This window comes from Phaenicophaeus curvirostris, chromosome 2, assembly GCF_032191515.1.
Source record: "Phaenicophaeus curvirostris isolate KB17595 chromosome 2, BPBGC_Pcur_1.0, whole genome shotgun sequence".
NCBI classification, from domain to species: domain Eukaryota; kingdom Metazoa; phylum Chordata; class Aves; order Cuculiformes; family Cuculidae; genus Phaenicophaeus; species Phaenicophaeus curvirostris.
In genome coordinates, this window is record NC_091393.1 from 15,250,674 (window position 1) to 15,266,661 (window position 15,988).

Below are 15,988 nucleotides of genomic sequence, written 5' to 3' on the forward strand. Positions count from 1 at the left end.
ATCATGCTATAGAGACATAGCATACACCATAATTATGCTTATCGGCCTTCTCATGCTACAATTAATTAGGGAGTTGTTCCGAAGACAAGGGCTTTTGGAAATATACGGTGATGACAGTTAAAATGCTGACATTTGTCAACAGTTACTTCACCCCAGGCACTATGTAATGAGCCACAGCCTGCTGTATACATGAAACTGAAATAACCATGGTAACTCTGGGTACAGTGACATTTTAATGATCACTACCGCCTATCCTCAGGCCATCACTTGAAGAACTAAATGGCCCATCAAGAAGCAGATGAATAACATGGTGTCCATACAATGCATGAAAAATATTAAGCACTTTTAGGGATTAAATCAATTTATATCTACCTCAAAAGGGAAAAAGAGAGATAAACATAATGCAAAAGCATGTATTATGAAGAAATAATGAAACTACCACATCCTACTGCAGTAACTGCCACTAAAATGTCAGTATCTACCAATAGCTAGCACAAATTGGTATCTAAGATACCTAAATTATTTCCTATTTTAAGTATAAGTGCCTCTTACTACATACTGACTTCATAAATGACAGCAGCAGTATCAAAGGTCTTTCATGTTCAGTCACTGGCAAACTGCAGTAGAAAAACTATCAGTTATAAAGCACAGCAATTTTTAAGCAAAGATGGGGATGCAATACAGCATTTTATTAACATATTATACAATGTGACCTGTTTTTAAAGAAAATGATGATGGAATCCTCTGTTTTCATATATTTTTCATCAGTCTGATGAAAAGTCTGGTTTCTTAAAGTGTTCATGAGTTATGCTATTTTCTCCATTGTGAGAGAGAGGATTTGAGTGCATATCAAAGTTTTTGTAAAACTGTCTTGTATTTAGAAGTTTCACTTACCAAAATGAAGAGACAACCAGAGGCAAGTTTTGTGTGTTCAGGAATAGTAGAAAACACGGACAAAATCAAGCAACCAAACACAAGGAGAAAACTGAAAAAGAAAGAATATTAATAATTGTTAATATTTTTCAGAACCCTGACCCAGTATATATAATGATCCTACTTCACCAACACTAGTCGAAGACTATCAGTGAACGGTCTTCATTAACAGAATGGAACTCAACCTCTACTTAACTTAGTTTATTAAACACATTAGAATCGTATGGTACTAAATCCACAAGCTTCTGATCAGCACTGGTAGAATTAATCGAAACAAAGACACGAAAAAAGATTTTCTTGGGGAAATTGACCCAAAGTATACAGACGCTACTTTTGGCATCATACTCCTATACCTTTATGCTGTCCAGATACTCTTGCCGTTACAACTGGGAAAACATAACCATGAATCTGAGGTTGTGTGAGCTTCCGTATCTCACATTACTGATGAATACGTACAGGCAGAGCAAAGAACTGACAAGCTGCTAAATCTCTTTTTGAGGAAGGTGCAAGCACCTGATATCACTGTAGATACTCCTGCATATCCTATGTCTGATCCTTGCAGCATACAGCATGTGGTGTTTGCAGACATGAGCCTGCAGAGCTGGTATTGTTCTGAGGCTTATACTATGGATAAGGAATATCCTTTGCTATTGTACTGCTTCACCAATAATAAATATTAACACAGTGCTGGTGAAATTATAGAATCATAGAATCATAGAATAACCAGGTTGGAAGAGACCCACCGGATCATCGAGTCCAACCATTCCTATCAAACACTAAACCATGCCCCTTAGCACCTCGTCCACCTGTGCCTTAAACACCTCCAGGGAAGGTGAATCAACCACCTCCCTGGGCAGCCTGTGCCAGTGCCCAATGACCCTTTCTGTGAAGAATTTTTTCCTAATGTCCAGCCTAAACCTCCCCTGATGGAGCTTGAGGCCATTCCCTCTTGTCCTGTCCCCTGTCACTTGGGAGAAGAGGCCAGCACCCTGGCCAATTATCTATGAATTGGATCAGAAGAGGTGTTCATTTCACCCACAATACTATGAACTGACTAACCAGCAGCCAGGCAGCACACTGAATGAGTGCAAGGCTGTACAACTTCTACACATTAAATTCTTGCACTGGATTTTGCAGGTAATAAAACCTGATTTGATCAATGTTTTCTAAATATTTTTCTTAAACTACTTGTCAGTCATGATGGGCAATCAGTCAGCCAACAAGGGGAAGGAATTTGGCTTTTGTCTGAATTGCTGAGACTCTCATTAGCAGGTGCTCGAACCCAACATGAGCAGGTATTGTAATTAATGGAGATATATATCTGCAAGAAAGTACAAGTGGCTCCTTCCTGACGCAAAACGGAATCAGCTGTCTTACAGGTACAAAGGGGAAAAGCACAGAAATTACTCATCTATGTAGAGGATGCATATTGCTTTTCAATATGATGCTTTGATTAACCAACACAATAATTCAGAAGACACAGAAAGCAACATTTAAGAAAAGAGTGTGTGCGTGTTTCTGGTGGCCAAGTTGAAAATCTCAGCAATTTGCTGTTGTGGTAATGAAACCAAATCACACGCTGAGCTGTACTAGCAAGGATGCAGCCAGCAGGTGGAGGGAAGTGATTCTTTCCCACTGTTGGGCGTCTTAAAGACCACATCTGAGTGTTGTGCCCAGTTTGGGACTTCCTAGAATGAGATGCAGAAGGACAGACTGAAGCAAGTCTTGCTGAGGGCCACCAGAGTGGTTCGGGGCTGAAGATAATGACATATAAGAGACATTGATCAGAGCTGCTTTGTCCAGCCTGGACAAAGGGAAGCTGAGACCTCCAACTGCTGTCCTCAGCTATCTAATTCTGGTTATAAAGAAGCCAGAGAGGATACAATTTGCAGAAAAGAAAAATTAGCTATAAGGATAAAAAAGTCACAGTGGATGTGGCTCAGCATTGGAACAAGTTGCCCAGCAAAGCTGTGAAATCTCTGTCCCTAGAGATTTTCATAAGAGGCCTTTTCCAGCCTAAATTCTTCTATGATTCTAACTACTGGATACAAACTTTAATATATTATTGCATCTGACCCAGTGTGCACTTCAGGAGCTAAAATTTATCTTTCCCTTATAACACAGACTTTCCATAGTGCTGTAATATCATAGTGCTGTAATATATCCAGTATATTAGACAAAAACATTAAGTCTGCTTCTTCAGAATTTCTATTAGAAAACTTTGATGTGCAATGCAATAAGACATTTGAGGCACATTTTGTAGTGTATCATTTAACTGCTGAGGTGAAGATCCATTCTGAAAATCAAATCTGGTGGGAGCTTGCATAGAAGCTCTACCAAGAATTGTAAATAAAACCGATCCAGGAGGACAAAGGTACATCTGAAACACACCATTGGCAAGTCCGTTTTCCAAAGTGAAGAAAGATAAACATCTGCACATATATGGTCAAAAGTTTCATAAAAAACCTAATTCAAGTGACAAAAATATATCTTGTGAGCAATTTTGCTCGCCTTCCTCACACACATTTTTGAAAAGGAAAATTTCCGAGAACATCACTGGTAGTTTCAGCTGCTACGGTCTGCAGATACACACCCCTATAATTACGTCTTACTGGCATAGGCATAAATGTGGTTTCTCCTCGTTAAGGCATGCACGGAAGGCAAAATAAAATTAAGATATGACTAAGAATTTATGGTAAAAGGATGCAATTTTCTTTTGCTGAATTTCTTTAGTCCTGAATCGGTTAAAATTATATTTTATTGCTTCCTTTGTGTTCAGGTATTAAAAATCACTGTTGTTTAGCTGTATTCCAGTAATACCAACTAAATTGGAGGTCCAGTTTTACTGGGTCTTTTCCAAACACACAATACAGGTTTCCACTTGGAAAAGATCTCTCATAGCACAATTATAAAAAACAGACGCAGCAAGAAATAAAGCAAGCTTGTTGTTCCCATATCACAGCTGGAGACCACAGCATAGAAAAGGTAAGGGAAGTGCCTAAGGCTACACAGAAAATCTTTATATGTGGAATAAACCTGGACCTTTTAAGTGCCAACCCAGTCCTGCAGTCACAAAACCATTCTCCACTCACCCACCACTTGCTTTGCCATAGTTCCTCAGGACTGTGATTTAGAAGATCTCTGAGCAAAGCGTTAATTCACGATAGATGGGAAAAGTGAGTCATGAGAGGGAACCAGTACAGTTAAGCAGTATATTAATCAAAAAAAAAGGTAAATATTCCAGAAAGCCAGGTGCAGTTTAGATTAGCACCTGGTAGATATAGATCTGCAGGTAATCCATGAAAAACAGAAACAATCCTCAGAGCCATACATCACAATAGTCCTGGAAAGGTATTTTTCCAAACTTCTATAACCTTTTGTTCTCAGTTTTTCCAGACACTCTACAAGGAATGAAGCATTGTTACTAATTATTATTGTTAAAGAACAAAAGAGAAGTGTTTGCATTTATCCACCCACACATTTAAATCTTGCCCCTCTATCCCTCATTCCTCTCTCCAACACCGAACACTGCTTTTACTGACATTCAGCATATTATGTCTAAAATTAGACTGTAAGCACTTTGGGGGATGGGAGAAACTGAGTCCTATTAGCCTTGCAAAACTAAAGGCATACTTCTAGATGCTGTAAAACACGGCATCAGCAGCAAAAGTAAAAGGATTAACTGTTCTGGAATATTTTCTGTCCTTTATTTATCACTGATGTGTTCCTGCAAAGCAAACTAATAGCCAGGAATCACTGATTATCATTTTTTATTTAATCTGTTTACTCAGGCCATGGAATGAAAGTACCTCTCTTTTTCCCCAGCAAGAATAGCAAGCAGGGGAGATACAGCAATACATTTCACCTGGCTAGATGTCAAATAAGGGTTTGCCCAGCAAACATAAATCCCTAAGGTTCGAATGCCATGGTGGTCAAAGTGTATCAGAAGTTTTTGTTTCCTATCATGAACTTTTTCTCCAGTGACAGCTGAAGTATAAAGGTTCGCATTAAGCCCAGAGTCGTCATTTTATAATCCTCAATAGAGTAAAAAGTATTCTAGAATGCCAGCATTTGAACTGTGTGCTGATACATGTTATACAAGAGGATGCTGCTGTAGGTAGAGTAGTACAAAGCAAAACACAAAGCAATTATATTTGGCATCTAGTGGCTCAATCTGGATCATATATTTGTTCAGGCTGAAAAAAACAGATGGTCTTTCCTCATGCATTCAGTATCAGACAGTAAAACATATGCCTTAGGCAGTAACTTCCCATAAAATTATTCAAGCATTGCCATAGTCTTATATATTATCAAAAGCAGCAACTTCCATTTTGTTTCATCACTAATCAGTTTTGATGCAGATCCTTTCATCTTGTTCCCCTGCTTCTGAAAGCACACACTAATTGGAGAAAGGCCAATTTATGAAAGATAATATAACTCAGAAGCTTTGATATTTATTCAATCTGCCTCTCATAAACTTTTCTTACTGGTTAATTAGGAGCTACCAATTCTCCATTTATTTAATTTTCAACAGAATTTTACTATAGTTTGTGATTTAAGGGCTGTTCATATGGAAGAGGATGTTCAGCTTAAAGCAATTGTTAAAACATACTCAGGGAATCTCGTAAGCATAAAAAATACACTCAGCAAAGATCTTTAAAAGCTATTATGCTACATTATTTACTGCTAGAATTAAAATAATCAAAAGTTAAACATGAGCAAACATTTTTATGACCTCTTCTGTAAATAATAAAAATGTATCGCTGTTAAAGTCACATAATTAAGTGGTTAGACCACCAGAGTTATGTTTCAGCATTATTTGAGGTTTGACTTAATCCCCATAAATACAAGGATATTCAGGATTATGACCAAAACTGTTTTCAAGCCATTGGCAGTGACATTATCCTGGGTTTTCTATGGAAATAGAAAATGCCTGAAAGCTTTTGCTGAGTTTAACTATAACCAAAAAGTAGCTCTTACTTTTCCCACTGGTACAAAGTCCGAACTAATGGAGTTGATTGCAGACATACAGAAAGTTGTCTGCATACATGAGGTCTGAGTCTACAAAGAAGCTACTAGTAATGCGTAAGTAATTCCTTCCCACATCCAGGAGTAGTGCCCTCGTTTTCTTAATAATGATCAGGATCTTGCTGGGCTGAGTAACCAAGTATCACCTTTCCGTGACTTTTTAATCCTTGAATGCACCAAAACTGCGTGAGGTATTAGATAAAATGTCCTGACGATTATACTGAATGTATAGCACCAGCAGATCCATTACAACTTTAGATGTGAAAAAAATACTGTGTAAAAACCCTATACAGAAAGGAAGGAAAGAGGTCTGGGAGGTTATTCTCCCTCTAAATTCAGCACTGTTGAGACCGCTCCTTGAATTCTGTGTTCAGTTCTGGGTCCCTCACCACAAGAAGGATGTTGAGGCTCTGGAGTGAGTCCAGAGAAGAGCAACAAAGCCGGTGAAGGGGCTGGAGAACAGGCCTTATGAGGAGCAGCCGAGAGAGCTGGGGTTGTTTAGCCTGGAGAAGAGGAGGCTGAGGGGAGACCTCATTGCTCTCTACAACTACCTGAAAGGAGGTTGTGGAGAGGAGGGTGCTGGCCTCTTCTCCCAGGTGACAGGGGACACGACAAGAGGGAATGGCCTCAAGCTCCGCCAGGGGAGGTTTAGGCTGGACATTAGGAAAAAAATTGTCATGGAAAGGGTCATTGGGCACTGGCACAGGCTGCCCAGGGAGGTGGTTGATTCACCTTCCCTGGAGGTGTTTAAGGCACAGGTGGATGAGGTGCTAAGGGGCATGGTTTAGTGTTTGATAGGAATGTTTGGACTTGATGATCCAGTGGGTCTCTTCCAACCTGGTGATTCTATGATTCTATGCTCATTCATGGCACTGTAATACTTTCATTGGGAGTGTTAGTTTTGGTGAACACTGAAAGCAGAGTGATAGATATTTGATAAGGAAGTTACCCTAAATGATGACCCTGCCTTGGGTAGATGCTCTCAGCACTCCTACCCCTTCCGTCCCTCTTGGTGTGTGAGAAAGACAGACTTCATGGCTTCAGTGTGCCACGGAGCTGACAGGGACAGAGAAAAACAGCATCTCCTGGACTAGGGGTTACTGTTATAGGCACACATGATTTCCAAGGCACTAAATTCCCATAGGGCAGAACATATGCATACTGTTAGACCGAAAGGTGGTGTACCCTGTTGCATCCCAGAGCAGACGTACATACTCAAGACAAGAAGACATTAGAAACCTGACAGCTCTGTCAGCGTCAATGTGCTTTCTGGTGTCTCTCAGCAGAGAGTTCCTGGAGGTGGGTGGAAATGCCCTCTCCAACAGGATAAAGAATAACAAACACCAGACCATTTTCCTAGCTTCAGGAAGAACCGAAAGTGAAAATGTTGGCTAATGCAGGCGTGAAGATATATTTATGCAGGTCCTGTGGTATCTCCCTTAAAAAGCAATCTTTACAACATTTCTATAAAACAGATGATGCATTGCTGACATGGTGGAAAAGAATACAGTTTAACAGTTTTGATAGTGGAAACCACGTGGATTAAATTTTCCATCATTTATAGTTTCAATGTGACTTGTTTATGCAAGAAAAAGAGACAAGACAAAGGTTATTACAATTTGTTAAAAGTGTTTGACAAAAGCCACATGGAGAATAAGCACTCTCCAACAGAAAAAGCTCATAAATTTCTCCTGTAGGCTTTCTTTAAAATGACTTACACTTCAATCTTTTCTTCGAGTGGAAGAGTGTAACATGTTAGGGGCTTGATGCTGTGCTGCCTTCTACCCAGAAATAACACAACTCTTTCTATGGAGAGGTGGAACATGATGACCTCATCATCATAAAGTATGCAAAGAAACTGTATTGAAAACCTTTTTTTTTTTTGAGGCAAAATCAGCTTTTTATAAATTCTTCCTCTGGATTAATTGTTGCCTTCTTCAGAAGTACAGAAATTTGAACTGAATTTAATGTCCAAAACTCTAAAAACTGAACTTGATGCTCAAGCAGCTTGTTTAGAAAGGTGAGTTTCATCAGGCTCTGATGAATTAATTTTATTCAAATAATATTTCACTTTTCATTCCCTTATGGGATGTTTACTCATTCTAAAAGTTACAACCATTCAAAAAGTACAAAAGAGTTTAAGTTGCACTGTCAAAAGAAAGGGTTTTCAACATAAATTGACCTTTTCTCTCATATTTTTAAGGAGTCATGTTTTTAGCAGTGTCTGATAAGTGGTTGTATTTGGCTTATAATGACAAAGCAATGAACAGGCCATAACAGGAGATGTAATTGAAACCAAGCAAATGAAATAGTTCAATTACCTATGCGACACCAATCAAACTGTCATTAAATGCGTATTCATTCCATCATAGACAATAAACATAAAACATGAAGGCAAATCTCTCCAGGGATCTATAAAGCAGGTATCAGTCTTCTTTGAGCAAGCACATCAGCTTAAAAGAGAACAAAAAAAAATAAATATATTCTGATGGGTTTAATGTTCAGAGATAATTGTGACCTAGATATTTGCCAAAAGGTTTTCATTGGCTTCAACAGGTGACATTTTAGACACAAAATAAGAACAGAGTGTGTGTTCTTTCAGATTTTAATTATTTTAAAGTTTGGGAAGCATGATACTGATTTGCATCCCAGGATACTTTTTGGCACTTTCAGGTGCCTCAAATCTGTAGAAAACGACAAAATAGTCCTTTTATCACAACTAAATAGTAGGGTGTTTTGGCAAATATGAATGCTCAATTTATTACAAAAAAAAATCTTTATTTAGACAACTCTGTAGGTATTTTTTGCTCTTTTGCATCAAATAGCCCTAACTCCCAATGACAAGCCTGGTAGCTCCCCTTGTAACATTTGCTTCACCACAGATATTTCCCAAGAAAATGAATTTAAAATACTAATTTAAACTATGTTGTATTTGTCAGTGAGCATTGGTTGCAGCACTGATAGTTTTTTAGAATATACACAAAATCAAGATAAAAACTTCATGCAATGCAAAGGAGAAAATTACAGTATGAAACTGGAGAAGTGAAAACCAGTGCATAATCTTTTTTTGTAAAATCATTTGTCCATTGCAGTCTGTTTTTTCTAACCTTGTCCAAAATTTAGGGCGAAGGGAAAAGCTCAAATCATGGTTTTGGTTTTTTTTTTTTTTGTGAAAGTGTTTGCTTACACACTGTACTGAAATCTCTTGCTAATCTGAAAAAATAAATGTGTAGATGTGTAAGAAAGAAATGCATTCCAGTAATCACCAGTAAAATCCACTTCAAAATCAGCTTTTCTGGTCTTCAGATTATAAAATAGAAATACTGCCACCACCACTTTTTTTTTTTAATAGGTAGAAGAGCAAAATGAAAAGAACAGAAGAATTGTAGGATTGTTGGGTACATTTTATGCCACAAGTAATGGTTTCCTCTTCGCTTAGTTCTGGGAGCACAGCTCTGTCTCTGCTGAAGCTAAGGCATGATTGATTGTAATGGGGCCAAACACCAGTTACTTTTCTTATCTAATCATCTGTCAGTGGCCAACAGTGCCACAGTTTTGGTGGCTAAAACTAAGTAGAAACCACATTGGCTTGGGGGAAAAAAGCCTGTCTAACTTAGCCTCTGGAGTTAATCCCACTCAATGTGACTCAGCTAGACCCCTGGTAAATCACACTGTGCCAGGGAACAGCACTGATATTCCTGATGGTTTGCACATTAAATTGTGAGGACTACTATTAGCATCATTTTTGCTTGGTAAAGGTAAGGTCTGGGAGTTAGCACGTAACTGGATGAAATTTTTTTCTGGACTTCAAAAATATGAGCTGTAATTTGTAATCAATGAGGATATTTCAGTATTGGTTTATGCCTCATTTTCAGGTAAAGGTGGAGGCAAAGTCTACAGAAAATTTAATAATTCAAGTTCAGATGACTGCTTGGCGTATTTTAATAAAATCTGTGGGATACTTAGCTTTGCATAGGGATTACAGTTTATTTGCCGTCACTAAATACTATTGTCCATGTTACCAGGACACTGGGTAGCACAGTAAAACACACTTTTGTTTTTATAAATAGAGAAAGGTATTTTAAGAGGAAACATCATAATTCCTGAGTGTAATTGATGTGTATTGTACCACATGACTATATCAACCTGTGATGCCTGTGGGAGGAATGATACAAAATAATTAAAATCCACAAATTCTAGTTAATCTGCTCACTTTATGATGCCTTCATTCAGCAGGCTGATTGAGACAGGAACAATTTACCACCTTTTAATATGCTGAAATGCAGCATAACATTTTTAAACGCTCCATTTAGGAGAATGAGGATGAAAGAGTCTGTCCTCAACAAAACCATATAATCATGACAGAAATTAAAAAAATGGTAAGCATAACATCAGTATTTAAAACTTCAGGCTACTTCATAGCCGCAACACCCCTCACTGCTACCACAGAAAACTAAGCAGCCACAAACACCAGGGCTCATTAAACTTGGCAGAATAATGTCATAACAGTATCAATAAACAAATTTGAAAATTTCTTCAGTATACCAAGATATGGATCTTTCTGTAATTTAACTTACTCCTTAAACTAACAGCTAGACTTTGGTCTTTACTGAAGCCTTATAGCCGACTTCAGTGGATGTATGGCTTGTGTTGGGAATTATGAGCTGACTCATAAATATCACCAGGACAAAGAAAATCCTGTTAATATCCTACATTTTTTTCCCAGTAGTAAACAAGGGTATAAATGGAACACAGAATATTTTTCCAACATAATGCACTGTTAGTATTAAACTTCTAAGAATCAATCACTGCACTTTAACTAGAGGGTGTTCATTTTTATATCATACCATTAATCTTGTCTTCCTTAATCTAAATGAGTTCCGTGCTTTCTGGAATCTGAGGTGCCCTTTGCTGTTCTTAGGTAGCAGTACTAACAGACCTGATGGCAGAAGCATGTGAGATTGCAACAGAAGAAGAATCCCATCCTGAACGGTTCAAATGATGCGAATTTCCTGAGTTTAATATATTCATAGCAACACTTAGCTCCTCTCTCCATGGAGTTCTATGCTAATTCATATTAACATGAAACAGCACAAAGTCTCAAAAATGGGAGGAAGTTGGATGTTCACCTATTTCCTTGTATGTTTTCAGTTTCCTAAAGTTTAAAAGCAAAGAGCAGATATGCATTTTGTCAGGCACTAGGACTTGCTGAGGTGGGTACAACAAATGCCTTGTGGTTTTATATCACACACTGCTTTGAGAGCCCAACAGCATTCAGTGACCTAAAGAAATTTGTAACACTTTTCAAAATGAAGCTTTATTCTGTCTGAGTATCTCCAGTCAAAGCCCAATGATGTGACTAATTTTCCTCAATTTTTCAGGTTCTTTTATCTCACAATCACTGCAACCGGAAAAATGGCTACATCATTTCTTCTGTGCATCAAACAAGATATTCTGAAGTCTTTATGACGTGCTGCTGCTAAGCACACCAGCAGTGGCTGCACACAGCGGTGTGGAAGGGCAGCATCCTGTGTACCCAGAGCAGGATCTGCTTCCCCTGGGATGTTTGTGAGGAAGTCAGCTGCTGCTCACACGTCTGGCTTCTGTGTGCCAGTGGTATGCTTATACATCGCTGTGACAACAATAATATTTCTGTTTCGATAAGGAGTTATTTTATTAAATGCTGAGCTACAAAGTTTCTGGAACAACTACTATGCTTATTCAGAATGTTAAGTACACAAAGCGACCACTTATTTTCCATATAGGGAAAAACCCGCCCTTTGAGCTTCTTAAATACATTAAAGCTGCTGCTTGTCTATTTGAAACAATACATGAAGGTGATTTTATTTTCCAATGTTTTATCTTACAGCGCTTGCGCTCCTTGCCAAAATCTTCCAGCTCAGATACTAGTGTGAAACAGCTTTGCATTTTAAAGACATATTACAGGCACGGAGATAACTTTATATGAATTTTACTTTAGTAGATCAATTTCCTTTCACAGGACCAGCAGGTCAAGGGGGATGATTCTCCCCATCTATTGTGCTCTCAGGAGATCCCACCTGGAGGATTGTTTCCAGCTCCGTGGCCCCCAACATAAGAAGGACAAGGACCTGAGTGAGTCCAGGAGTGAGTCCAGGGGAGGCCACAAAGATGATCAGAAAGCTGAAACACCTCTCCTTTGAAGACAGGCTGAGAGAGTTGGGATTGTTCAGCCTAAAGGAGAGAAGGCTCTGGGGAGATGTTGTGGTGACATTCCAGTACCTGAAGGGGCTACAGGAAAGCTGGAGAGGGACTGTTTACAAGGCCGTGTATTGATAGGATAAGCAGTAGTGGCTTTAATCTGAAGGAGGGTAGATTTAGATTAGATATAAGGATGAAAGTCTTCACTATGAGGGTAGTGAGGCACTGGCACAGGTTGCCCAGGGAAGCTGTGGATGCCCTGTTCCTGGAAGTGTTCAAGGCCAGGTTGGATGGGGCTTTGAGCAACCTGGTCTGGTGGAAAGTGTCCCCACTTATGGCAAGGGGATTGGAATTAGATGATCTTTAAGGTCCATTCCACTCAAACCATTCTCTGATTCTATAATTCTAAGTACATACTTCCAAACACTGACTGTATGCTTTAAGGTTGTAGAAGAAGCCCTCGAGATCCCTCCAAACAGTTAGAGCTAGTTTCTATGAAGTGTTAGCCTTCTGTAGTTGCACGAAATGTTCTACTGAGTAGGATTGCAATTTCCCACACCTAGGAGACAGGCAGACATGCATCTCTGCTGGAAGGAGAAAAACACCTCTCTCACTGCAAAGAGGTGCAGTTAGTTGGTGTATCTCAGCTTAGAATGATTCCTGGCTGTGCAAGTACCAAGGTAACATTGCTCTGCTGTACCTCTATGACAACAATCACCATCATCGTACAGCATTCAGTTTACTCAGTGTAGAGAATTTCATCATAAGACAAAGCAGTATTGTTTCCCTATATTAACAATGTGGAGGAGAGATACGTGATATTTTGGCCTCCTACAATTCATAAAGTTTCCCATTAAAAATTAGTATAGGCTAGACCCTGAAGGTATCTTGCAAATTCTGAGTCTCTGATAGTCTGAAATACTTAACTGTCTTTAAAACGTTAACTCAAGAGTACACAGCAAGCTTGAGAGGGTTAAGAATTGGTCCTTCCGAGGCTAAGAGTGATTCAAGCTATATATGGGACCCAAACAGAGTGCTTGTACAGCCAGAAATCATTCTTCGTTGAGACACACCAGCTGACTGCACTTCCTTGTAGTGAGTGAGAGCAGTGTTTTTCTCCTTCCAGCAGAGATGCCTGCCTGCCTGTCTCCTAATTGCTCAGGAAAACTGACAAGCAAAAGAGTGGATTCAGGGTGAGCCAAAAATGTTGTACCTATTTATCTGTAAAAACAAGTTCTGCTAGCAGAACCTTTTTATTTTCATATATTTTGTGACCTGTTATGAACATTTATTTATGTAGATTTCGAGAAGAAATGCTGAACAAGACTAAGCATTTTGATTTTATGATTTAACTGAAAAATTGCATAACAGCATCCATCTAGCCATATGAGAGCACACAGATGAAAAGTAACCCAATCAATCAATATATCAAAGCCATGGAAACCTTTTCCAACTTAACAAGATCATTTAGTCAAACCTTCCTATACAACTGCATGAAATAAATAGTTTTGCAGTATGCCCAGAGTATCATTGAGCTTAGACAATCACAGGCAAATAAATTACTAAGGATTTCTCTGTTAAAATTATCATATTAATCTCTAACAAAACTAAATTTACATTGTGTTCTTTTAGAAAGGGAATTAATAAAAGACAGAGCCTCATGTTGGACCTCCAGCTTGGTTATCTTGGTTATCTTGTTCTCTGCTGAAAACAAGCTCAATTACATTTGCCTGCTCAGGGCTGTGTCTAGTCAAGTGGTGAACATCTGCAGGGAAGGAGGCTCAATGCTACAACACCTGACTGCCCACATGGTTACAATATTTTTCTTAATATCAAGTTGCAATTCTTAGATAAGCAACACTGAGCAACACAATACTTCACTGCTCAAAGTTTAATCACCAATTTTTTTTTAAATTTAATTTCTTTCCCAGATGACCAGACTGCATCACTCAATCTACTAGATTAAGAACAAGGGTTCTTGATGGGCTGGGACGATGGGATGGTCTGCATTCTCATCCTCCTGGCACTAATCTCTTACAGCTATCACCTTCTTACTCCAATAACGTCACTTAGTTTGTACCTTTTGGTTGAAGATCTGTAAACCTAACATTGAACTACTGAGGTGAGATATGAAGGCGTTTCAACCTAAAATATTCTCACAATTATCCATAGTATCCTCATTATCTAAATTACTATTCTTGGCACTCTCTCTCCTTCTATTTTGGCTGTTACTTTTTCCTGTGACCAGGCAAGAACAAAGCTAAGATGCTGTTTTTACTATAATGATAGACATGGTTTACTTTGTATGTAACTTGACTTATTTGTTTATACACCTTTTAGATTGTCAGAGGATTTTATTTTAAATTACTGAAAATGCAAAATTTTCCCCCAAACTGGGCCATGGAAGTAAAAGAACAAGATGCATGTTAACAGTATCTTGATTATATAAAGTATTATCTCTTGCCCAGCACTGAAGGATTTTACACCTATTAGCTAGAATTTTCAGATACAGAAGCCTTGAGTGACTGTTTCAAGGGGCAGACATACTCAGGATTCCCAGTCTGCCCGCAGAGTTTTTCTGAGGCTCGAGCCAGTAATTAAACGCTCAGGCACAGATTCAGATGTCTGGTAGTGCAGCACTTTCATTTGCAAATGTATTCATCTCCTCTTCACCAGGCTGTTCTGTCTTTCCATAATGTGTTTCTCCTACCTGTGGCCGTGGCCCAACAGATTACATGCTGCACTTGCCCACCTTATTAGCTGTTTCGGCTTCACATGAAGAATGAGGACTTGCAATATGATACCTAAAGGATTTATTTGAAAGATGAAAAGGGCACTTAGCCAGTGTGCTGTAATGCATACGCATCCAGCAGTAGCTGTAGTGGTTTTATAAGTACATAGGTAAACACAGAGGATTACATTAAAAAATGAATATATATATATTTCTTAGAGCTTATGACTGGGAGTGACCATTAGCTTACTTAGCTGGGCTTTTGAATGGTATCAGCCAACACTGAACTTCAGGAGACTGAACTTTTCCGTGCCTTCAGGACCTTGGAAAAGCACAGCCCATCCACAGTGTCCTGCAGCTACAAGCACCAGTGAGGAAGGACCGCATGATTGCAATGGGCAGATCATGGACTGGCTGCTAAGAAAGTCCAAAGCTCCTTCTGAGTCCCTAACAATTTGAACTGCAGGAAGACTTTGTCCTGACTCCAGACTTACCCACTTGATCTCTGTTAAGCAAGCAGTAAGTAAAATGCAGGCATCTAAGAAAGCTTTCATGGCACTGTTTTAGACATCTGCCTTGCATGTGTCTTGTGGCCCGTCCCTAATGGTTGTCACAGCCTGGATCAAAAGTATTTAGTTGATTTGGGTTCATGGACAAAAAGAAAAATCTCCAAACCTTATCACTTTGTTGCTGTCAACTGAAGTATTTATGCCTGAGTTTCACTTCTAATCATCTTACTGAGGACATGACCGTATTATCAAAGCTTCTTCTGAAAAACTCAATTTCACATTGCAAGAAAAAAATAAAATTAGAATGTCTTTAAACTGAAGGTAAAGTGATAATTTGCTCCCACATTTTCAAGTTTTGCCCTCTTATTTCACCCTTTTGCCTATTGCCTCAGGAAGCCTTTGGCTGGTTGAATGTGCATCAGCTAATAGTTAAATTAAGCACATAGAAGTTTCTTTAAATAGTTTGAAAAACATAATGGAAACTCAGTAATGGAAATCCATGCAAGTCTCCTTTATCACGAAACAAACTTTTCAATGGAGTGCTTTGCCATTCACTGTCCAGACGATCACAGTGGACCTGACCAAAGCCTATCCAGCCCCAGCAGCA

General features: G+C 38.8%; 1 protein-coding gene across 3 annotated transcripts in view; it reads right to left on the reverse strand.

Annotated features, from left to right (window-relative positions):
- Positions 1-15,988, reverse strand: part of KCNQ5 (potassium voltage-gated channel subfamily Q member 5) — a 284,616-nt gene that overhangs the window by 90,016 nt on the left and 178,612 nt on the right. For 2 of the 3 annotated variants that reach the window (XM_069851428.1, XM_069851427.1), the window contains exon 2: positions 895-985. In XM_069851428.1, coding sequence (XP_069707529.1) covers positions 895-985 — 91 coding nt within the window. Of the gene's footprint in view, positions 1-894; positions 986-1,286; positions 1,307-15,988 lie in introns of those variants that run through there. The other variant, XM_069851429.1, reaches the window with a different exon arrangement.